Source organism: Pleurodeles waltl, chromosome 4_1 (genome assembly GCF_031143425.1).
Source record: "Pleurodeles waltl isolate 20211129_DDA chromosome 4_1, aPleWal1.hap1.20221129, whole genome shotgun sequence".
Taxonomy (NCBI): Eukaryota; Metazoa; Chordata; class Amphibia; order Caudata; family Salamandridae; genus Pleurodeles; species Pleurodeles waltl.
The window spans coordinates 837375903-837401453 of NC_090442.1; the positions used below are offsets into that span (position 1 = coordinate 837375903).

General features: G+C 40.1%; 1 protein-coding gene across 1 annotated transcript in view; it reads left to right on the forward strand.

The window, feature by feature from the left end:
- The window catches only part of LOC138288212 (lysozyme C-like), a 139728-nt gene that overhangs the window by 78733 nt on the left and 35444 nt on the right, over positions 1–25551 (forward strand). The window contains exon 3 of the mRNA XM_069229591.1: positions 8507–8582. Coding sequence (XP_069085692.1) covers positions 8507–8582 — 76 coding nt within the window. The remainder of the gene's footprint in view (positions 1–8506; positions 8583–25551) is intronic.

Sequence of the window (25551 nt, forward strand, 5' to 3'; positions counted from 1 at the left end):
CCCCTCCACAGGATGCTGATCTTCTCCTCCTCAGGCACCTGGAGTATGTCTTGGTCTAGACAAAAATATAGCACACATATTTAGATACCTGCAACCATTGGCACAAGTTTAAAGACAACAATTTACTAATGTTAGGTTATATGTATCTATCTTCTATCTAAAGAGAATCTCTTTCAAAGGTTTACTTGACATTTCAAAAAAACAAGTATTCATCCATCTCATGTTATAATATTTTTTCATAATAGATGGACATGGCTACAAACGGATCTGAAAAACATGTAAGAGGTGGAAGGGAATTGAAATGACATAAGGTATTGGTGGTGTCTTGCTGATCTGCACTGTCACAACATCATGGAATCTTGTATGACATCCTTTTGGGGCCAATAATGACCATCTCAGTTCATGTAATGTTGACTGCTCAGCAAAGCCTTCTGTCAACCTACATTTTGTAAATACTAATGCATCGATTCCTTTTTACATCACTGACAATCTTCTGTTAATTACACAAGAGATGTAAAAGAAGGACGAGAAAAGGGTTACTAACAAAAATGACGGAAAAAAGATACAGACAGGAGGAAGTTAACTGTAGAAATCAATGGAATTTTAAAGAAAACTGTTCACAAGAAAACATATAGGCATGTATGTTTGGTAAAAGTTTACATTGAAGTAGATAGGGGCAAGTTAGGGAAAATAGAAAATGCAGAAGACCATGATACATACTAGTTGAAAAATAGGACATACTAAAGATGACTTATCAGTAGAACCACCAGGAATGGGTGTGGGTGTGAAGGTTGTGTCTGGCCCATGGGCCTAAGGGTGGGGTTGGGGATTGAAGGTGATGGGCTGTTTGGAAAGGAGAAAATATAAATAAGAGACCAACCAGTTACAAGAAGGTATTTTTTTAAAAAAAGGACATTTTCACAAGCAAATAAATCTACTGTCTGGCTAAGCAATTAGTTTCCACCTTTCACTTCAACTTTGACAATAAAATAGTGTAGAACAAAATTAACCTATTCCTGAGGAGAATGTAAAGAAAGCAATTCACTTAGTAAAACCTCTTAACATTAGGGTGTTATACCTTATAATGGAAAAAATAGGCTTAAAGTAATGCCAAATGTACTAGTGACACAAGACACTCAGGAAGAATTTGTTATGGTGATCTGGAGTTTTCTGAATGCAACATTGGTGAAGGTGAAACTAGACCAACAATTAGCTCGATTATGGTTGACTTTCCACACCCAACAGTTAGGGTCCAAGCAAATAGTTGAAAGACACTGGTGGCAATTCTGGGAAAGTGAATCATTAAGGGGTGCTCCCTCCAACCTATTGTGCTTTTCCCCTCAATAGAGCAGCTGGAAATTAGAATCCAAAATTAAACAAAACTATAAAGGAAATGTAATTTGTAAGGAAGTCCCATAAAATAAACTTATTTGCAGGTCTACTACTGAGTTTGGTACAGGTTACAGCTGCGAAGTAATTCAAAATGAATGTTTACAAGATAGAAATATTTACTTTAAGAGTAGGATCAGAAGGCATCAATAACCTGGAAGAGAAACTGAAAGATGACCATCATCTGTATCAGGCGTAAATCTCATTAACTCAGTAAGTGACTTGTGTAGGCTAACTGGCCAACCTTGAAAAGCGATAAGACTTAATGAAATGGAAACATTTATGCATATTATACGAGAGGAGAATCAATATAATGACAATTAATATTGTTCACTGAGTATTTCCCACTCTCAGGCCCTACCAGTACCAGTGTCCATGAAGAGGTATAGGAATTGCAAAAGAAGATAAGGAATTTTAGAAGTGCTTGAAACGGAGCTAAGATACACTATATCTATAGCTGCCTTTACAGTCTCTAAGATATTTATGGCTTCCAAGTAAAGGGACAGCCCAGTGTGCCCAGACATTAAAGTACTATTATGCTGCATACATGAGGGTACTTAAAATATGGACATATGGAAAAAAGTAAAACAGATACACATCTCAACAAGATAATAGTATGTGGGGTACTTTGTGATCTGCACTGTCTTCCCCAAAGAAGTGCAGCCTAAAAACCTATATATTTGCATGATACCGAAAATGTACTAGGATCAGCTAGGGTAAATTAGGTAGACAACCTTTCTGTCACCCTTTTCTCCCCAACATAGACAGGCGATACAGGTGCTCATTCTGAGTTTGGTGGGCGGCAGACCGCTGGTGCCGTCAGGACACCATCAGCCCTATTATGACTTCAACGCAGGGCCGGCGGGTGGAAACAGGGATTTCCGCCCGCCGACCCTGCGGTGAAGAGGGCCTTAAAATTGATGCCGGCTGGGGATTGAGCCGGCGCCAAGGTGGCGGTGCAGCGCATGCAGCAGCACCCGTCACGCATTTCACTGCCCATAATTCGGGCAGTGAAATGCACAATGGAGCTGTGCCAGCAACCCCATTCCGCCAGCTTTTCCAGGGTGGTGTGAACCACCATGGAAAGGCTGGTGGAATGGAACTCGTAATCCAGCGGGAAGTGTGGCGGTGTTGGCAGTATTACCGCAGCGTTTCGTCTGCAGTCGGAATTTGGCAGATCGGACCGCCACTACTGCGGCGATCCGATGGCTACCCCGAGTCTGGCGGTCTCAAGACCGCCAAACTCAGAATGAGCACCACAGTCTTCAGTTGGAGGGAGAGAAAATGCAGACCAATTTTCTAAATCTACAGAGTTCATAAAATTATTTGAACAATGCAATACTACACATTGCAGAACGTTGAAAGGTCAAGCCACTGTAAATTGGACATTGGGTAAAACATCCTGCTTATAAAACATGGGCTGGTAAGACTCTAACTGAATTAAAAGATATGTGCATTATATAAAAACAATCTGGGCTAAGGATTTGAAAAGAGTTTAAAATATCAAGCTTCTATAGAATCATCTTTCTAAAAAAGACAAGTCAGTATTAGGCCTGTCATAAATTAAGTCTTTTAAGCAGTTTTCAAGAAGCCAGGCGGAGATAAGATTGTAGCAGTAACGATTGTGGCATCAAAAAAGATAAATGGGGTATTGGCTACACTTCACATGAAGCCATACATACATATATAAATACATAAATGTGAGGGGTGTTATATAGAAAAGGGTTTTGTTTTCTTTATTTGTTGAATGATGTTTGCTTCTATGGTTTTCTGTATTAATTTCAGTAAAATGTTTAAAAGTAAAGACAAAATGTGGTTACTGATAATAGTCACATTTGAAGAATAAGTAATAAACATTTGAGTTGACTAATAATGTTTATTTCTGTTAATGCTTGTATGCTTCAGCAATTATTTCTACAGCTATCTCCTAACTGGATCCAACAAAAATAGGTTAGAGCATCTCACGTAGTTTAAAAAGTCTGACTGGAGCATCTTACTTGAAATGTAGCATCTAAGATCTTGTTACACTATTTAGATGCAACTTTGCCGAGGCTGCACTCTTCATGTGTACTCTTGGGACGTTCATGATATCACTTATGTTCCCCACCCCTGCAACAGTCTTACTGCCTGTGAAACCTAGATATTGGTAGTAGTAATGCTTTGGAGTGTGATGCATACAAATGTGAGTTTTGTCAACTAGAGGCATGTCCCTCAGGGTCTCATAGAGGTATCACATCTACCGTCTACCTAGGCCAAACAGTGGCTCGGGGGCAGGAAGGTAGTGGTGGCACCTCCCGCTTGTGCTTGTGGGAGGCTTACAGCACCAGCAATTCAGAGGCATCTGTTGTAGAGAGAACTAGTACAGATGAAAGAGCCCCGCAGGTGATAATGGGCCATGGAGACACATTGGATGGCATGTGAGGATGCAAACACATCTTTTCATCCTTCGCAGGAATCAAATGCAAGATTGACAAACCTTTTTACCCTGTAAGATGTATGGCGAACCGTAAACAATTTATTCAACATCACCTCAATAATTTAGACACCATGACCAATGTGGCCACGGAAACAAAACTCCAGTCAGGAATACAGTTCAAAGCTTTATTACAAACACAAGCTCAAAGTCATGTAGAATATACGCAAAGCCAAGTTATAAAGATACATAATCATCAAGGGTGGTCCAAGGCGATGAAATAGGTTCAGGCTTACTAACATTAACACATTAACAAAACTAAACATTCAAGAAGAATGATAAATAAAGTTAACAAAAAAATCTGAGACACAGAAATCATGTGGTGCTCATATACTCAATTCAAAACTAATTAAGTCAATAAACATTGGCTGGGCACAAGTCAACCCTATGGCTAATCAAATTAGGGACATACATGTATGGTGAGTAAAACATGCGGTCAAAATATAAAAATAGAAAAAGGAACAAAACTAATTTGGGAAATAGAATACCTCGGGTTACAGGACACTAACTATGAAAAAGTAAAATAAGCTTCAGCCCCTGGAGAGTCTCACCTAAAAAGGGCATTTCCACTTGCAAGGGCAAATGGCAGAGAGAAAGATACCTCTCCAAGGGATACTGCATTCAGGGAATCTTCATTAGTAAAGTATTAGGTCAGCAAGGCATCTGCAAGGATCATGAGAGTGTCTTTCTCAGGCCAAGACAGAACAAAAGCTGAACTGGGACTGACCAAAGCTCCAATGTCCATTGGTATTTTAATTCACATGAAATTTTCCAGTTGTTTTCCATGGAGTTCATATTACGAAAAAAATGGGCATCATCCAATCAAATATTTGGAAACTTCAGGTTGCAACAGTCTGTATTTTCTCAGGTCTGTCATGAGAACATCTCCTATTCCCTTGTGACTCCAATGGGTTTGAAACAAAAGTAGGCCATTTTCCTGCAATATATCCATTTTCAGGTACAACTCAACACAGTTCTTTTACAGTTAAACAGTAGGCTTTATACAAGTAGGGCTTTGCTTCTCATGGGAAAGGAATCCAAAGTAGGAATTCATGTTATGACAAAACAATTCACCATGCTTACATTACTGCGAAATGCAAGCTTTGTAGGCCTTAGTTATGCTAATTCAAGGAAATATATAAAGTATTGGAAAAATACTTGTTAATGAAAGACACATAATATGCAAACATTATAAATTCATCATTGTCAATATTTCATCAGTAAAGGTAAACATGTCATTATAATATTGTAAAACCTATGATATTGCATTACATTAAGTACAATAGAGAACTGCATTTTCTCATTTGCAAGTCATTTCAAAGTCATTATTCTTTCACTAAACATTAGAAGTGCAAATAAATGTTGACATTGGCTATTAGTTTAGAGTCTAAATTACACTTTAACATCAACTTTACCCTTCTAACATGTGATTAAAATAAAAAGGCACCTATGTCAAATTCTGAAATATAATCAAATGGCACATTTAAATGCATGTCGGCATGGCTTTCCACATTAGTTTTTCACTCTTGTACATTCATAAAAACTTTTCACAGACTGCTGACTTTAGTGACCTGGGGAACAGAGCCAAAACACATGCCCTCTTCAAGGCCATATGACAGAGATGAGATAGCTGCTGGAGAGGATGGCAACATGCTATTTTGAAATTGAGGGATTTCAATACCTGGCACCCAGAAAAGGGAGAAAGCCCTGCCACCTATGTCTACTACTGCCCGCCTCCAAGGTAATCTGGAGACATCTCAAGTCTGGGGATTTCCGAACATTCCTTACCAAGCTTATTTCTTTAAAGCAGCAGACATCCTAGAAGGCTGTATCGCTGATCAACATGTTAAACAAGACACAACAACCTAACCCAGTTGCAACACATCAGACAGGCCAGTGTGGAAAAGCCTTGCAATCTATGGTGAAGGAGGTAAATTTCACACACATCAAAAAAGCAATACTACAATTTACAAACACTCTTCATTTAGATCTCAGAGTTAGGGCAGAGGATATCACAACAGGGGTATATGCACAGAAAATAAATGTATTCTCACTATCAGAGAAGCAGTGAGAGTTAGGAAACCACAAGAGAAAATGAAAATGCGATTTGTTGCCGCAGGACAAGATGCTGTTAATTGAATTCCTCTTTGAAATCAGAAGCAGACAAGAGACGTTTAGGAGAGAACGTGCTGCAAATGAACCACAAAATAGAGCCATTAGATAACCTGCAGTGAGGATCAGTGCTACAGATCTTGGGGATCCCTGTCACAGTCCTATCCATTGATTTGGAGACTGAGGTAGGCTCCATATTCCACCCATCGTGCAGAGCCCAATGCGAAGAGGATTCTCACATGGATCAAGGGAGTAAGAACGCTTCCTGCCAAGCCCTGGTTATTGAGGAGGATGTCAGTGGACAGGTAATGGCAATATAATGGACTGCTGAACTGTGGGAGTTGATCCTGAAAGAGGCAATCAAGTGGATAAGTAATATGTTTGTCAGCCATTGTTTCTTCTTGTTCCCGGATCTGAACTTGGCTACGCTGGAGGCAAAGATGGCTCTGCTCAATGTAGAGAAAAAAATACCAGCTCAAGTTGTGCACCTTTCCCTGGTGGACTACAAGGAGAAGGGATACTCCTACACAGAGATGGGCTCTGCTAAGTTATTCCTCAAAAAGGCTAAGAGCAATAGTGGAGGGCCCTAGGCCTACAATTCTTCAATTGTATCAGAGGAGCAGCCTCAGAAGATGCTTGGCGAATCAAATTGGATTTGTCTTCCATCTGTGTCAACTCCCCAGGTACTTTAGCAGGACATATGAAGGGTTCAATATGTTTATGTTTCTGATCTCCTTTGATGTCATTTGGCTTTCTGTTTTCTCCTTCCCTCCTTTCAAATGCTGGTTGCTATGTATTGCTTATGTGCTCTGTCACTTTAAAGTTTAAAGACTAACTAAACGTTAGTTGTTACTTGTTATTAATTTTCAAGTCATGTACATTTATCCATCTCTGTATATATTTGTTTCTTTATGTGTTTCTGTTGTATTTTGTTTTGTAGAAAGGGGGAAGGTGTTTTATGTCTTGCTTATGTACTATGTAACTTTAAAGATTAGAATATTAGTGTAAAATGTAGAATTGCTATCTTTAGAATGAACTTAAGTTCAGTTGAGACGGATCAACTGATTAAACGTTGTGGATGTTAAGCTGCTCTTCTTTCTCTGGAATAAACCCATTTTCCAGTCCCATGTGTGGAAGTTTAAAAACTATCTAAAGTGTTAATTGTTATTTGTTATTCATTTTTAAGTTGTGTACATGTATTGTCTTTAACTTTGTTTATTTATTTATTGCATTATTTTTGTTAAAACAAGGGGGTATTCAATTTAAAGATTAGAATGTTAGTGGAGAATTATTATATTTAGAATGAGGTTTTATTCAGTTGAGGCAGATTGGTTGATAAATCCATGTGGATGTTAAGCTGCTCTTCATTTCTCTGGAATAAACCTGTTTTCTAGACATATGTGTGGAATGCCTTTACTGCACTGGTTACCTACCAGAGACTTACACTGGTGAACAGATTCTAAAGACTGGGTCTTTTTTACCTGAAGGTGATTCTTTTCTGCTTTTTTAGGTCCCTACCGTTCACTTGGGTTTGTTTATGTTTTGGCTGTGTTGACATTTCAATAAAAAGTTACATTCTTAATGTTAGCTTGTACACAGTTTACAATACAGATTAGATTATTATGTAGCTGGGCTTAATCTTCCCAGAGCACAATTACAACCAATTTAGACAGGATTAAGTGTAGTATTTTAAATGTGCACCTGCACCTAGTAAATATGATTTCTTATAGAAAATATATGTCAAAAAGATATTTTTTAAAAGTATAGCAGAATTCATCATTAAAAAGCGGCATTAGAGTTTGTATATTATACACTGGAGTACAAATGGCTTTGTAGGGTCCAGTGCCAACCATTGGGCTCCAAAGTACTCTAAATTGAGACTGATCCTTAGATACTGGTGGGGAAGCACCTGGGTAAGGTACAGGGGGCTGTCCCCCTAAAGACTTACTGCTGTTTTGCATGTAGCAGGTGATGGTCAAGGGGAGTTTGTTTAGAGAGAACTTGTTAGCACTCTTGGGAATGCAAACTTCTTGTGAAAGGGAGTCTACCATACCAAGAAATCCCATTCTCCAATGGTCCCTAGGAGTGTGATGAGAAGGTTTAAGATGATAGGCTAATATGTTGCAGAAAAAAAGAAGATTTCCAACTGCGAGACACAATACTGGCCAAGAGAGTCACTGTCCTTCAAGACGTACAAATCTTTCCCAATGTGGGAATCGGGAGTGGAGTTACTATATAATTCTTTATCATGGAGACACACTTTTCAAGTCCTGGACATCCATTTACAAATTGTTACTTAAGGGTGTCATAGGGCAACAGGCTCAATTGAACTAACTCAGTGCCCTTATAGTACGAAGTCCTGTGGTAAATTTTAGCATATGGGGTGTATGCACCACTTCACTGAAGTGAAGTGGTGCATACATCCCATATGCTTATTACTGATACTTTATAACTATTATTGACCAGTAAAACAAAGATCAATTACTCTGAATGCAAGTATTGACATGAATTTCCATTTTGATTTACTTGTAGCATTTCTTCAAGATAACATCACTCAAGCTGTGCAATGTGCCAAGACCGTTGTGTCATCCCAAGGCATGAGTGAATGGTATGTATAAGGTGACAAGCAATGCGTTCTTAAATAATAGCATGTAGAATGTGAAAATAACACAAATTCTTCAGTTTGAATTTGAGTCCATCTCTTTCTAAAGGTATGCTTTTTAAACAATATGGGTGGATTCACAACGGTAAAGTTAGACCAAAAGTTTAACTTCGATCAAAAGTCTAATTTTACTACTTTTCAGTGTTCACAAAGGTAAAGTTAACCCAAAGTCTAATTTAGACCAAAAGTCTGACTTAATCCAGAAGTCTAACTTTACTACTTTTCGGTATTCACATAGGTAATGTTAGACAAAAAGCCTAACTTGGACCAAAAGTCTAACTTTACTACAAGTACAGTTAGAGTTTTGCTCTAACTTACCTTTGTGAATACTGAAAAGTAATAAAGTTAGACTTTTGGTCTAAGTTAGACTTTTGGTCGAACTTAGACATTTGGTCTAACTTTATCTTTGTGAATACCGAAAAGTAGTAAAGTTAGACTTTTGGTTTAAGATAGATTTTTCATCTAACCTTACTTTTGTGAATCAGGCCCATAGAATTTATTTTGTGGTAGTCCAAAAACATATAAGTGACATGTAGACCTAGTAGCTTTCTGTTGTTAGCCTCCTCCCATCTTCCTTCTGTACCATGAACATAGCAGACTCCAGGGCATGTGTGAGTAGACTCTAGAGGGCTTGCCACTCTAACTACAGCAGGCTACTGAGATACTGGCTATAAACACATTGGAGGCATACTATGTAAACCTGCACTAACTAATAACTGCAATGTGGACCCATGTCAAGTACAACATCTGCCAGTCCTGGCCTTTTAGCAAAAAGCACAGATTAGCTGGAGATGCCACACATAGGCCTGACAATGGGTAACTTTTTGGACCTTGGAATTACACATTGTAGTTTTCAGTTCAAAATCACCGTACAACATTGCATGTTTATGCTGTGAATAATGGTAAAACCAGAACAATTCAATGGGTAAGTGAATGTAGCGCAAAAATGAGAATTGCTTAGTGATTCATAAAAACTAATATTAAGACCTTGTTCACCCCATAAACAAAAAAGAGAAGTGCTAGTGGGTCAGGCCCCTGTTGTGCAGAGTTGACATAACCTGGATCCACTTGTTGCCAAAGTAACTCCTTTACCCCTACTACTCATGTGCTGAGTGTCAATTACAAATAGAGTTGCCTGCTAGCCAGAATGTGACTGGATTGGCCATATTTGTATTGCTTTATACAGTAGCCTGAATTTCAGCTTTTTTTTGCCCAGCTTTAAGCCTAATAATAGCTGTCAGAAATGGGCTATTAATTTGGGAGGGGGTTACCCATACCAACCTAATAAACATATTCTAGTTAGGTTGCAATGCAGCTCTAAGACAATCTTAACTCAACCCCCGGTAGCAATGACACAAGCAGCAGGCAATTCTTCAGAGAAATATGTGTTACATTCTATCAGTCGAACTTACTCAAGAATGCACGACAATGAAATTCCTTTACCAATTCAGAAAAATCAAGTGTAATGTATTACGCAACAATATGCCAAATTTATAAAAAATGAATAGGGGAAACCGAAATATAAATTTTGAACATTTCATGTCAGTAAGGCTCCTAGAAAGTTAAAAATGCCATTTGAAAGCCCCAGTTCATGGTTGACAAAGGTGCATTTTCAGGCCAACAGCAAAGGGGCAGAGGTGGGTAAATGAAGCAAATCACACGGGTCACTGTTTTTTGGAGCTCAAAAGTGTTTAATTGAGTGAGCTAGGGAAAATTCTGAAACTGGTGAGGAACCCATACAGTCAGATAAATTGAGCAATGCCCCTGTGTCAGCCTCCAGTTTTGGCACCAAACACTCCAAGCAGGATAAAGCAGGATTTCATAGCTGCCAAGGTCACCACTGGAGTAGATTTGCCACCTCACTCTAGTCCAAGGTTTCACCTTCTGACTTTTTTTGTTTTTCAAATTCCTCCAGCGGGATAAGGCTGGAAGCTTAACTGTGCAGCCATCTATGAGGTCATTTAACTTCACTGTGAGATCCCGCTGAATACTTTTCTTCATGGTGAAGAGGTCGGAGTGGTACAAACCTGTATGTCTTATTCTCCAGGGGGACACCCTCCCTCAAGAAGCCTCAGCACCTTGTGTCAGTTCCCGAGAGGTGGAAAGAATGACTAAGTTCCAATTTCCTCACATTACTGGATAAGAACCTCCTGGTCACTATAATAGCCCCAGGTCCTCAGAAATGTTCTAGTCACCAGGTTACGTCATCTAGGACTCTTGCAGGGTCTATTTTACTGTGTTCAGCTGGTCCTTCTTGGGGCCAGAAGCTCTTTTGCTTCTCATGTCCCTATAGCGGCAACAAGAGGCCAAACACTTGATTCTTGGAGAGCAGTTCTAGCCCACGGTTGCCTGCTGGAATCCGAAATTTGTTTTTAATAGAGACTTTTAATGATAAATGGGAACTGTAGTATTTTTCCCCAGGCTAATTTACAATAAAGTGGGTTTTGTTCATAACGAGCCATTTTTATTGAAAGTGTAACTTTACCTAAACCTTGGCAACCATTCATTTTTTTTTGTGTGTATCTTTTTATTATTATTTTTGAATTCCGTACCTTGTGGTTCCAACATTTGAAATTACAGTATAGGTGCATAATACTGATACATTGCCAAAACATTTGGATACAGTGCAGTGGAATAGTCAAGAGAATATTCACAGCACATGTGGGTTATACTAGCAAACGTTGGCAAGTCTCAATTGGATTTTACATGCAACGATAAATATAAATAAGCTGGGAGTAGGGTTGATTTCATCCTTCACTCAGCAAGTGTACTCCCATGGATAACAAGTCTCCATGGAGCATCTATATAATAATTGGCATATATAGATAACCGCTTATAAATGTGAAGATTCAGCATTGACATTATATAAAACTGTAAGGTTACTAAAACAGTTAACAAACTTGGAGTCCGGTTGCAACGCTTCCACCCTGCAATCTAAAAGAGCCCCCCATCGTATCCACTCGCACCTCCCTTCACCCGGCCCCAGGGGCCACTGTTAATGTAATTTGTAGGGAACCCGCTTCAATCAAAGGCAACAATCACAGGGGATCGCAGCAGTAAGGGCTTAGTCTGCAAACCCAGCGCATGAACGGCCTATTCCATCACCAGTTCCATAGTGTGGGCGCCTGCCTTCTCCATGTTTGTACCATGCTCCGGTTCTCACAATCGAGACAGCATCTCATTCCAACTGGCGGACAGGGGGTATTTACGCAAGCCCAAGGTGTCCTCTCATCTCAGTGCCACCCCCTCAGCCTCTGCCCATACCAGGAAAGAACCCTCCTATGCATCAATGGATGGGGGCTCAGTGGCCCTCCATCTCCTAGTGATTAAGCATTTGGCCATTAGGAGGCCAAGGTCTAGAAATATTGTTGAGGCTCTGTGTTTTTTAACTTGTGGGAAAAAGACTCAGGATACAAGATTCCCAAGCAGATAACCGTGGGCGCGACGTGCAAGCTGATAAGCCTTGCCAATAAGTGCTTAAAGAGGGGCAAGACCACAGCATGTGGAGGAGTTCCTCCCCACTAATTTACTGCCGTGTGGCAGGCAGCATCCACATGGCCAAAGTATCTGTTAATCTTGGCTGGTGTGAGGTATGCTCTGTGGAAAATATAAAATTGGATGAGGTCGAATCTGGAGCTGCGTTAGTGTGGCTGGACAGCGCTGCATCCCATGTTTTATCAGTGCAGGGCTCAAGTAAATCTTCCTCCCAGCTGGCACGCAGCGCAGTGCAAGTGTGTAGTGTGTGCGTTCTGAGTGCGTCGGTGAAACACTGTAATAGGTGTTTGCCCTGTCCCATGACCTGCATGTAAGTGTGTTGGGGTTCAGATGCCACATCTCCCCAGCGACGCGACAGTTTCGCTATCAGGGAGTTGTACAGCAGAATCTGCCCTGCTGGTAGGCCTGTCTCCGTTGTTAGTATGTCAAATGGAGTAAGTTTACTTTCAATATAGAGATCGCCCAGTGTGTGTAAATCAGCCGCGTGCCAGGGCTCCAGTTCAGCAGTGGTTGTGAGTCGGGAACCCTGCTGTGTGCCCAATAGTGCCAGTGCCAGAGCATAAGGGACGGTCGTACGCTTGAGACGCAGACACCTGTGGTAACAACGATGGGCCGTGCACAGCAGGAGCTCCGCAGGTGTCCTCGCATTTGGGAGGGGGTGAAAGAGGTGTAGAACCGCAGGGAGTTTCCAGGGTGGCGATCCGGTAGCCATGTCAGATAGCTGAAGTCCAGATAGCCATCACGCATCCCACTTTTGGCAACCATTCTTTTAACTGTTACCTGTAGGAACATATGTTTGCTTAATTTCTAGCATGCCCTACTTTTATATAGTGAGCACCCAGCCAGAAGACTTAAAAGACATACTTTTGAGGTGACATAGCTAATATAGCAATGTAGGTTTTTTTTATCTGGCAAAGGCACTATTACTTGACAAGCAACAAACCAGTGCTTTTAAACTTCAACCCAGACTGAGCACAATGGTGCTCACCTAACACCCTTTTTTCATATATATGTGGGTGTGAAAATACAACCTAACCCCACGTATGACACTTAAATTCCACGCTACGTAAGCCAGTTAGGCAAAACTAAAGCATAGTACTTGTTTGAGGGGGAAAGCATGCATGCTCTGACACTAACTAGCAGTGTGGTAGCACACAGAGTCCTAAAGCCAGCAATACCAAATAGGTAAACGTGGAGGGAGCACTTCTAAAATAATGACCTTTCTTATAATAGCCATTTATATAGTACATAATAACAACAGTCCCTTCTATGATTGCAGACTTCTCCCAATGGCTGTATGACATTACAACAAATGTCATTACAATGCATGCCCTTACCACGTATTGCCTTTACTGCGTAAGTCTTTACCACGCATATGCCTTTACCACACATGCCTTTATAGTGAAATCGTAAGGATATATCAGGAAAGTAAAACCTCTGTTTCATACCTATATATCTATATATATCTATATATACATATGTATATATATAAATATATATATATACATATGTGTGTATATATATATATATATATATATATATATATATATATATATATATATATAAATAATCACCCTGTAAACATGTCTCAGACCTGACATTGCAGTGTATGTCTGTGTAGTTTTAAACTATGAGTTCAACCTGGCAAGTGTACCCACTTGCCAGGCCCAAACTTTTCCTGTTACGATATAAAAGTCACCCCTGGGGTAGTCCCAAAGCGGCTGAATAGGCAGGGTGCAGTGTATTTAAAAGGTGGGACATGCACAGGTGTGTTTTACATGTCCTGAGGTCTATCTCTCCCATAGGTTAACATGGGGATTGCCTTTAATTAAATTTTAAGTGTTATTTCCCATTGGGAGCAGACAGAGATGTGGAGTTTGGGGTCTCTGAACTCACAATTTAAAAATACATCTTTAGGTAAAGTTGTTTTTTAGATTGTCAGTTTGAAAATGCCACTTTTAGAAAGTGGGCATTTTCTTGCTTAACCATTCTGTGCCTCTGCTTGGCTGCTGAATCCACATCTAGGTCATACTGACAGTTGGGCTGTATGTGAATTCACTGTAGACAATAACACAAAGGGAGCTGAGCTGTGTCCTGCATTTCCTGATGGATCTTCCTGGACCTAGAGTGGGAGGAAGGAGCTGACGCCTGCACTTGAAAGGGCTGTGCCTGTCCTGACACAATACAGTCTCTAACCTTCTAGAGTGTGTCTGGGGTCAGGACATGGAGAGGAGGAAGGGTCTTGTGCACTACAAAGGCTTTCCTTTGACGTTTGCCTACTTCAAAGGCAGAAATGCATATAAGTATTGGATTCCTTTACCCTGTCTAGAGTGAGGGTCCTTACCCTCACTCTAAACAGTTGTGAACTGACTGCCATATAAAGTCCCTATTATATATATATATATATATATATATATATATATAGCTATATATCTATACATATATATCTATATATCTATATATCTATATATATATATATATATATTTATATATATATATATATATATATGTATATATTCGCCGCTGGGGAGTTAGGCGCACGTTGCACTCAGAAATAAATAAACTAGAGAAGGAAATGGGAGACTTGTAAAAAGCGATGGCAAATAAAGCAGTTCCTTACTCAACACTGAAAGAGGCACAAACGAAATATAACGAAATAGACAACCGCCTCCGAAAACACGATCATAAATATCGCTTAATGCGACTACATGCAGAGAGAGACAGGTCTGGTAGGATGCTAGCATGGCTCCTCCGCGAGAACCGGCAACACTCTCCGATTGGGTCTATAAAAGGGCAAGCAGGTAAAATGCTCACTACGCAGGATGAAATTAATGGGGCTTTAAGGGAGTACTACACTAAGTTATACACCAAATGCACCACGTGCACTCTCCTGCAGCTGAGGTCCTTTCTGGAGGACTCTCCAATGACACAAATATCGTTAGCAGACAGGCAGCAACTAGACGCCCCACTCACAATGGAGGAAATCGATAGAACAGTGCTGCAGATGCCCAGGAATAAAGCCCCAGGCACGGACGGACTACCAATAGAGTACTACTCCACATGCTTGTTGCACCTGAAAACACACTTGAAGAAAGTGTTTGAAGAGGCATGGCTCAGTACAACCCTACCACCTACACTGAGAGATGCTATGGTGGTGGTTCTCCCCAAGGATGGACGAGACCCCAACAATGTTAAATCCTACAGACCACTGTCACTCCTGAACCTAGACTGTAAAATTTTAGGCAAGATCCTCGCTAACAGGCTCGCCCCGCTAATGCACACTGTGATACATGAATACCAAAACGGCTTCATCCCAAAACGCAACACCTTCTTAAATATCCACAGACTCCTGGGAGTACTGGGGGATACCCCCCCGGAGGCTCATGATGAGGTGGTACTATTGCTAGACATCGAGAAGGCATTTGACACTCTGGAGTGGGACTTCCTGTTTGCCACAATGCAATGCATGGGAATAGGGCCGAATTTTATACAGTGGGTGCGGACACTGTACACCAAACCACACGCCAGGGTGAAAACAGGCGGGGTCATATCAGATAGTTTCCCAATCACAAGGGGCACAAGACAGGGTTTCCCATTGTCCCCCCTGTTGTTTGCCATGGCAATGGAGCAGCTGGCCATTTGCATACGTGCTGTGCAGATGAGATGGGGGGTAGTCAGGAGCGGTTTGTATCACGGCATATCGCTGTATGCAGATGATGCTTTAATATATGTGCGAAAAGGGCCTGAGACAATCCCTTTGGTAATGTCACTGCTAACTAAATACGGGGACTTATCGGGGTTGGTGGTAAACTGGGACAAATCATGTCTATTTCCGTTAACCATATGGTCCCCGGCAAGACAAGAGAATGCCACGGCTGGCTGTCTGAAATGGTGCTTCGACACATTTAAATATTTGGGGGTACATATATACCACAAAAAAGAAGACCTAAGAGATGGGAACCTAGGGAGGGCACTGACCTCCATGAAGGGGTCACTAAGTTTCTGGAATAAACTTTCACTGTCACCCCTGGGCAGGGTGGCGGTGGCAAATATGTTGCTGTTGCCTAGGTTATTATATTATTTCGCGGCCCTGCCTATCTGGGTCCCCAGGAGTTTTTTCAAAGGCCTGAACACAGTATTACTGCAACTAATATGGGGAGGCGGTAGGACAAGGGTTGCACTTCCCACCCTGCAGTGCCCGCTTGATGCGGGTGTACTGGGAGCCCCTAACTTCGAACTGTATTATGCAGCTGCACAATTACAGTGGATACTGGTTGCACAGGCCAACATAGGCGGAGTCCAAATGGCTTCTAGCGCGGCTGGACGGGGCACCGCTGATTACATGGTTAATGAATAAGACACCAAAGGGGACCCCCGGCAACCCGCTTACTGAGGTAACGCAACTATGAGGGCAAAGATACATACAAAAAGACCATAAGACACTCCCATACTCGCCACTCCTAGCACTAGGATTGATACCAGGCTGCGTGGATACGGTGGGCTCACATACACTCAAGACCTGGACAGAGGTCGGGATAATGACGGTTGGGGACTGCTTCGAAGACGGGAAATTGATGACATTCGAAGCTATCCAGGCCCTAACAGCAGTGAACCCCGGACAATTTCTGTCCTATTATGCAATTGCCCACCTGATCCAAAAGACGTGGGCCACGGGGGACTCGGAACCTGAGTGCTCCCCCACATTTCACCACATGTTGAATTTTGATAGCCAAACAATCTGTACAAACCTCTGAACAAGCCCTCCGAGCTCAACCAAGAGAGACCAAGGGACAGGTGGAATGCAGTCCTCACCGACCCGATCTCGCAAGAGGAGTGGCTGAAAGCCCTCTATCACATAAGGGGGGTGTCCAGAAATTCCAGGTTTCGCTACACACAATTCAATTATATGCATCAAACATACCTATCCCCAGCCAAGATATACCGCATGTTCCCAGGGTCGACACCGACCTGCCAGCAGTGTGGCGCCTCAGGAGCGCATTTCTACCACATGGTATGGGAATGCGCCCACATACACAGGGAATGGAGGGGCTTGACAGAGGAGGTAGCGGAAATAACAGGCCTGACACTCTCAGCAGACGCCAAATCTTGCCTGCTAGGGCTGAGAGTCAGAGAAAAGAAATACCGACACAAACATAACTTTGCAGACCTAGCATTCGTGCTATACAAAAGGCTGATTGCAATGAACTGGAAGGCCCCCAGGGCCCCTGACCTGAAGGCCTGGCGCTCCCTTACGTTGTGCTGGACCAGGACGGAGGCCCTGGTGCTTAGTAAACTTGCACGCGCGGGACAAAACCACACAGGCGAGGAGATCTGGGAAACACTGATCACCCGACTAGCTGCCAAAAATGATGAAAGGCCGCCATGACACAGACGGTGAGGAAGGGAAAGCAAAGAACTACTAGACACCCCTTGAGCGCCAGATCAAGCAACCAAACTCGGAGCACAACACTTAGCAGAGATGGAACCCGCCCCCCCCTCAGTGAAGCCAGCACAAGTAATAATAGGGGTCCGGTGAGGAATGCACACACGCACCAGTAACATGCAAATAATGCACACCACCGAGTCACACACATACCCAGAAATAAACGCGCCCCCCCATCCTCTCAACTCAGACAACACACAATATTAGAGTTAGGATCCACTAGTGCCAATAAACACGCTTACCCAAAGTCACGTGGCAATTAACAGGACAGATTGTAGTAAAAAATGACCCAAGTGTTTCTATGTGTAAGGTGGTGGGATTTCAGTATGTTAATGTTGTTGCACGAGTACTGTCTGTTACACTATTGATTATCCTGTTGTGACCGCCCCTCCTCGGAAGCAGAGGAGAGGCGGCACAATAATGTAACTGTGTAACCCTAATTGTGTGAACATTTAAAATTTAATAAACATATTCAACAACAACAAAAAAAATGTATATATTCGCAAGTAGGTAGTTATCGTTAGGACCATGTTTCCATAGAAAAAGCATTTTTTGACTTGCCCACATCTTTGGCGCCATTTGACAAATTTTCACCAACTTTCCCAAAAAGTGTTCTCGAGAATCTTGTTATGCATGGGAGGTTTCGGGGTGATGCGTCAAGCGAGGACTGAGAAATAGGAGTGGCCAAAAAAGTTGTGTTTCCCATGTTAATTCCAGTGGGGATTTTGAACATGACTAAAGCAAAAACTGCTGAACGGAATTTCTCCAAATCTGGCAGAAAGTTAGCTTTTGGTCCAGAAAGAAGCCTTTTTCTTGTTTGGTGTAAATCTGTTCAGTAGTATTTGAGATAGTAAAAGAAAAAGAAATATAGCTATCTAGAGGTGCTGTAATTGGCTGGTCATAACCTGAACAGAAAGTTGTGGCCACCATTTTTATGTCCCGGGACACAGTCCCTGGGACTGAAAAACTAAATGAAAAGTAGTAATGGGTTAGGGTGGACCTGACCTCAGCGGTGTTATATAGGTTTATTTGAGAGTCAAATTATGGGTTTAAAATGATTTTTTTCCCCAATTACTTGAGAATATTAGTGAATAATTTGCAAATATCACACATGGTGAAATAAAATGTAATAGAAACATTCACAGACTCATTCATAGACTAATTCATTCACCCAGGGACTCATGTGCCCACTCACACACCCACTTGGACACTCGTGTACCCACTTAGACCCACTCATAGATTCACGCACCCACTTTCAGACCTATTCAGGACACACACACACAACTCACAGATCCACTGACACAGACAGGCCTATGGCCAAACCCTGCTGCGCATGGCCAAAGATCGTGCACAGCACTGGGCTGGGTAGTTTATAAGGCCCTGTGGCCAACCCCCGACGCGCACGCCCTTTGTCAGTGGTCAGGTTTATGCATAGTAATTAAAATTACTTCACATTAAAAAAATATTGACATTCACTGAAAAAAAGGTTACAGGGACGTTATAGTTAGGTTCTGAATTTACTCATACAAAATCATAGAAATGCAGCAGTTATAGTTAGAGTTACCTCAAGTAACTATAACTAACGCCCAAAGGTAACTACAACCCACTCTTTCGCCATGCACAGCTAATCACTCCACATATTATATCATTGATGACACCTTCTGTGGCATCTTTGATATTATCACTGCAACATTTGCAGTAAAAAATTGATGAAAAAACTGTGCATGGTGAGGATGCTAGTTATAGTTACCTTAGGGGGCGAGTTATAGTTACTTGAAATAACTCTATATATAACTGCTGAATTTCTATGGGTTTGTGAGAGTAGATTCATAACCTAACTATAACGTCCCTGTAACCTTTGGTTTCTAAAGTGAATTTCTATGTTTTTTAGGTGTTTAAAAGATTTTATTTAGACATTTTGAAAAACATAGAAAAGTCATGTGACTTCTTACTAAACAATCTAAATTGAAACATTGAAAAATACAATAAAAGTCTTTTAGGAGTTTTTCTGGGGAAAATAAGGAAAGGAGAGGTCAGGGAAAAAGGGAACGTATTAATCATGTAACTATAAATAGGGGCAAAAAAAAAGATATCCTCACATTTGAAACAGATTAAAAGAAATGTTCAAACTTGAACAATATAGTAGAAAAATAACTTAGAAATGTAGTGGATATAACTAAAGTTTAAATGACAGAGAGATAAGCTCACGGAAGATGAACATTTTCTGACAATATGCAATCTGTCACAGCAGCAAAATTTGCTATTCTATGTAAAAAAATTAGTTATTGGTGAGCATAACTTGTAAGCATTATGATCCTTAGAACATTGATGTAAAAATAAAGTATCTAATTTATGATGATGCAAAACACTATTCCACCATGCCATATATGAAAGTTTAGAAGAACATTTCCAATTATATAAAATTTGTTGAAAAGCAATAGCAAGAAAAATATCAAATACTTTGTTCTCTGACGCATTATGAAATAATTCACTAGATAAAGTACCCCAAAAATATATTAAATGTTAAAACAGTGTTTTAGTTTGAATATCTGAGTCAGATGTAACCATATTTTATGCCAGAAAGATAACGTGTTCGGGCACCAAAATAAAAATGCATTAGATCCGCTTTGGGAAAGTCACACGGCCAGCATTTAGGTAAATTGGAGGGCAAAAATGTTGAACATTGAAGGGGTGTAAAGTAAAGGTTGTGATAAATAAAAAAAATAAGTTTGTGTGATGTTAGCTGTTCTAGATATTTTACAAATAAGTGACCAAATCTTATTCCAAAAAATGACATCCCAATCAACTCCCAGATCTTGTTCCCATGAGAGGTCAGGTTTAAACTTGGCTCGATTGGTATTAAGAGGTAATAAAACGTTATAAATAGTGGAAGCTTTAGGTGTTGAGCTAACTAAAGTAGTGAATGCAGAAGGATGGGAAATTACAGCAGGTTCAGTTTGTATAGAAAGCAAAGAATCTAGAACTACATCAATTAAAGTGTTGAACTGATTTTGGAATGAGGAGGGGCAGTTACATTTCTACTGAAATTGAGAAAAGAGAGAGGAACAATCCCCTCAAAAGTGCTTAATCCATATAATGCCTTTAGACTTCCAAGTACGCCAACAAAATAGGTCTATTGTTGATTGTAACTAGAGTATATTACCATAAAGATTATGCGAAGAAAATAAGAGGAGTTAATGATTGCTGACATGATTGCTGATTGAATGACAGCAATAAAGAGTGTGAATATTTAAAAACTGGAGTAGAAATAAGAGAACATTTTGACGTAAAAGACAAAATCTCATTCGTCGTGAAGGGGTTCAACAAGGTTGATTCAATTTGTAACCATAATGGAGAAAAGAGATGAACAGATTCAGAAAGCCAAAAAATAGCTTGACATAAACGAAAAGCAGCATGATATTTAGCATAATTTTAAAAATTCATCCCGCCTTTAGATTTCAATTTCTGTTAGCAAGCAAGAGATATCCTTGTTTTTTTTATTTTCCATAAAAAGTTGGACAATATAGAATATATTGGTTTAAAAATAGTATTTGGAATAGATACCAGTAGCATAGAAATAGTATAAAGTAATAATGGAGAAATCATAATTTTTATAGAATCAAAGCGTCCCCACCAAGATAAATAAAAAGGATTCCAGGAGGAAATTAAGTGGTCAATCTTATGACGGAGTTCTTTAAACTTAATATGAATTGTTTCTCTAACAGAAGAAGTAAACCAAAGACCTAAATATTTAATCTTAGATAAGGGGGGCCACTGAAAACCAGAATCAACAAATGAATGTTTAAAAGTAAATGTATTTAGTGGAAGGACTTCAGTTTGATCTTCATTATTTTTATAACCAGAGGCATCGGAAAGAGATCTATTTCATTTAATAGGGCAGAAAGAGAATATCGTCTGCATATGCAGCCAGTTTTAACTGTTTTTCTCCATATGGAAAACCAGAAATATCAGAATTTAGATGAATACGAGTGAGAAAGGGTTCAAGAGCTAAAACAGACAATAAGGGCGAGACAGGATAACCTTGTCGAACACCACGTTTAAGAGAGAAATACGGAGATACTGTACCATTGACTAGAACCGAAGCTCGAGGGGACTTATATATTAACACTATAAAAGAAAAAAAATTAGGGTCAGAACCGTGCCATGATAAAGTTTTAATCATAAAATCCTAATTAATTCTATCAAATGCTTTTTCTGCATCAATAGTTATGGCAGCTAAAGGTTTATTAAGAAAGACGGCCTTACTGAGAATATTAAGGAATAATCTGGTATTGCCAGAAGCTAACCTACCCTTTAAAGACTCTGACTGTTTCTTTCCAATAAGTTGCAGAAGGAAAGATTCTAATCTTAATGCTAGTGATTTTGCATAACTTTTATAATCAACATTGATCAAGGGAATAGGCCATAATTCTAACATAATGAAGAGTATTATCCTTCTTTCGGTTTTAAACATTTTGTAGCTTCTTGAAAAGTACCTGAAGTGTTTTCAGATGCAAGAAAGTAATTAAATAAAGAGGACAAGTGAGGAATAAGAATATGTGAAAAATGCAAATAAAATTCTACAGTAAAACCATCAGGTCTAGGTGTTTTACCTTTTTTTAAATGTATTTAGGGCTGGTAAAAGTTCTGTAGTTGAAGTATCAGTTTCTAAGGAAGCAAAATTTAGATTAGAAGAATTAGCAACATGAGTGTGCAAGTAATACTCATCAATTTGAGAATGATGAGTCTGTGTTTCTTGGGAATATAATGTCTGATAGTAATTAACAAATTCATTCAAAATATCATCATGTTTCTTCAGTATGGTACCACCAGGTCTAGAAATTGACTCTATTTGAAATCATTGTTTTCTATCTTAAAGATAATTAGCTAATAGCTTGCCAACTTTATTCCTTCTACCATAATAACAGGTATTACTTTTTAAAAGAAAGGAAGAGACTTCCTCTGTAGAAAGAGTGTTAAATTGTAACTTAGATTTAAGAAAATTATTTAAATCTGTATGTGGTTCAGATGTGTGATATTTAGTTTCCAAACTCTAAATATCAGGAAGTTATGCTCTTTAATGTGGAGTTTCTTTTTTTGGAAGAATAATCAGCTGCTTTAAATTAGTCGCAAATAATAGAGGGTGACAAATTAGGGTGATCATTAATCTTTCAAAATTCTGAGGTAAATGAAAGAAATAAATTAGAAAAGTGTGAGTCATGTAGCAAACAGTTATTAAAGCGCCATCTATGAGATTGAGTATTTGAGGGAGCCAAGTCCAAATCTGTGAACACCATGGCATGATCCGAAAGTACTATAGGGTCAATAAAAGATTGAATTATATGCTGATTTATAGGTTTAGATAAGAATATATGGTCTCATCTAGTAAGTAAGCCATGTGTATGTGAGTAAAATGTGTAGTCACGTGAAGTGAGATTAGCAATGCTCCAGGAATCTATAAATGAGGAGCTCATTATAGTAGAAAAAAAAATGTTTATACATTTTATGAGAAGAAAATTTAATTGGAGCATGCCAATCTAAAAGGGGATCCATAATTTGATTACAATCACTGCCTAAAATCATATGTGTTCCAAAATATTGAAGACATTTATGAGAGATCATAGGCCAAAAGTTAAAATCATTCTGAGTCGAGCATAAATATTAAAGATAATTACCAGAATGTTATTGATCATAAATCGTAGAATAATCCATTTACTTTTCTGATCAGTTTCCTGTGAGAGGACCTTATACTGTAGATGTTTATTACATAAAATAATAGTACCATTTTTCTTATTGTCAGCAGGGGATACGAATACATGACCAGCCCAACTACGTATAAGTTTCAAATCTTCTGTTTTATCAAGATGTGTTTCTCGTAATGACACAATATCAGGGGCAAGCTTAGCTAAATGAGATAAAATTCTCTGTTTTTTAACAGGATTATTAAAACCTTTCACATTCCATGAAGTAACTCTGAATGATAAAAGTATAAAAACATTTATAAGTAATGTGGATTAATATATTCTGAAGAAGCAAAAAACACCATGTATAAAAAAAATAGAAAAACAATGAGATATAATTATTCAAACAATAGGAGGGATAGGAAAGGAGGAAAAGGGAAAAATAGGAGAAGACACAAAAAAGAACAGGAAAGAGAGATGAAAAAGAGAGACAGTACATGTCTATGAAGATGACTGATTTACGTGCCTGGTTAAATAAGAACGCACACAATGTTGGGGTGGTGACACACAGATGACGATGGCATACTAACATAAAGGAGCACTGCCACAACAAAACCAAACAAAGGTAGAAGGGGAAAATTTTATTCTCTCTTCCAGAAATGATTCTGCAAGAGAGAATAAAATTAATTTTATCTTAGGTAGAACATCAATATATTGTAAGAGAATTCAGTAATAAACAATTATGCATGTGATCATATAATAGGACTTAATCAGAAGGTGAACTGATAGTATTCGTTTTTTACGATATATGTAGGTCAATACATTTCTTAAGTTCAGCTGGATGAGTATATGTAGTAGTCTTATTTTGGTATGTGACTTTGAATGTACAAGGATGGAACAATCCATAACGAGCACCCAGAGATCTCAACATCGGGTGAAGTGTGAAAAATTCCTTCCTTCTCTGAGCTGTGACATTAGGAAATTTGGGAAATGAAGATTTTATTTCCAGACCAAGTAACCTGTTTTTGTGTTTCACTGTGTCTAGAACTATTAATAAGGCTGTGAATTCCAGAAAAAATAAAATTACTCCTCTAGGCTTGGAAGGGGAAGACAAATTAGTCAAACGAGGTCCTAGCCTGCGTGTTCTCTATATATTAAAAATGGAAAGTCCAGTATCTTTGGTATAAAAGACATGAAAAAGACAACGGGTTTTGGACCTTCATTTCCTTCTAGTAATCCATAGATCCTTAAATTGTTATGCCTATTTCTGTCTTCCAGATCCTCCATCAGTTGCTTAAGTTGATTGATTTCCATTTCCAAGACAGCAATTTTATTAATGTTATCTTGTACAGCTGGCACATGATGCTCCAATACAGAATTTTTTTAATCCATTTGAGATCATTTGACATCCCAGTGTTGAATTAGATTATTGGTTTCTTCAACAAATGGTCGAAGAGCTCTAATTTCCTCCAAAAGCAATTCCATAGAGATATAATTAACCACTTTGGGGGTGATTCTAAGTCTGGCGGGCGGCGGAGGCCGCCCGCCAGACTTCCCCCCTCCAGAATACCGCACCGCGGTCGGAAGACCGCTGCGGCTATTCTGTGTTTTACACTGGGCTGGCGGGCGACCGCCAAAAGGCCGCCCCCCAGCCCAGTGTAAAACTACCTTCCCATGAGGACGCCGGCTCAGAATTGAGCCGGCGGAGTGGGAAGGTGCGACGGGTGCAGTTGCACCCGTCGCGAATTTCAGTGTCTGCAAAGCAGACACTGAAATTCTTTTTGGGGCCCTCTTACGGGGGCCCCTGCAGTGCCCATGCCATTGCATGGGCACTGCAGGGGCCCCCAGGGGCCCGGCGACACCCCAAACCGCCATCCTGTTCCTGGCGGGAGAACCGCCAGGAACAGGATGGCGGCATGGGGTGTCAGAATCCTCCATGGCGGCGCAGCTTGCTGCGCCGCCATGGAGGATTCATTTGGGCAGCGGAAAACCGGCGGGAGACCGCCGGTTTTCCACTTCTGACCGCGGCCGAACCGCCGCGGTCAGAATGCCCAGCGGGGCTCCGCCAGCCTGTTGCCGGTGCCCCCGTCATTTTAGCCCTGGCGGTCTTGGACCGCCAGGGTTAGAATGACCCCCTTTGTCTTGTGTTGGGGGGTTTAGTATTTTTTCGTAGAAATTGGTGATTGAGATTTGCTAGATGAGCCAGCTGAAGAACCATTACGAGAATCAGTTGAGTGTACAGCTTCAGAGGGAGTTGGATTATCTATCTTTAAGTTTCCAATAAAAGTATACTTCT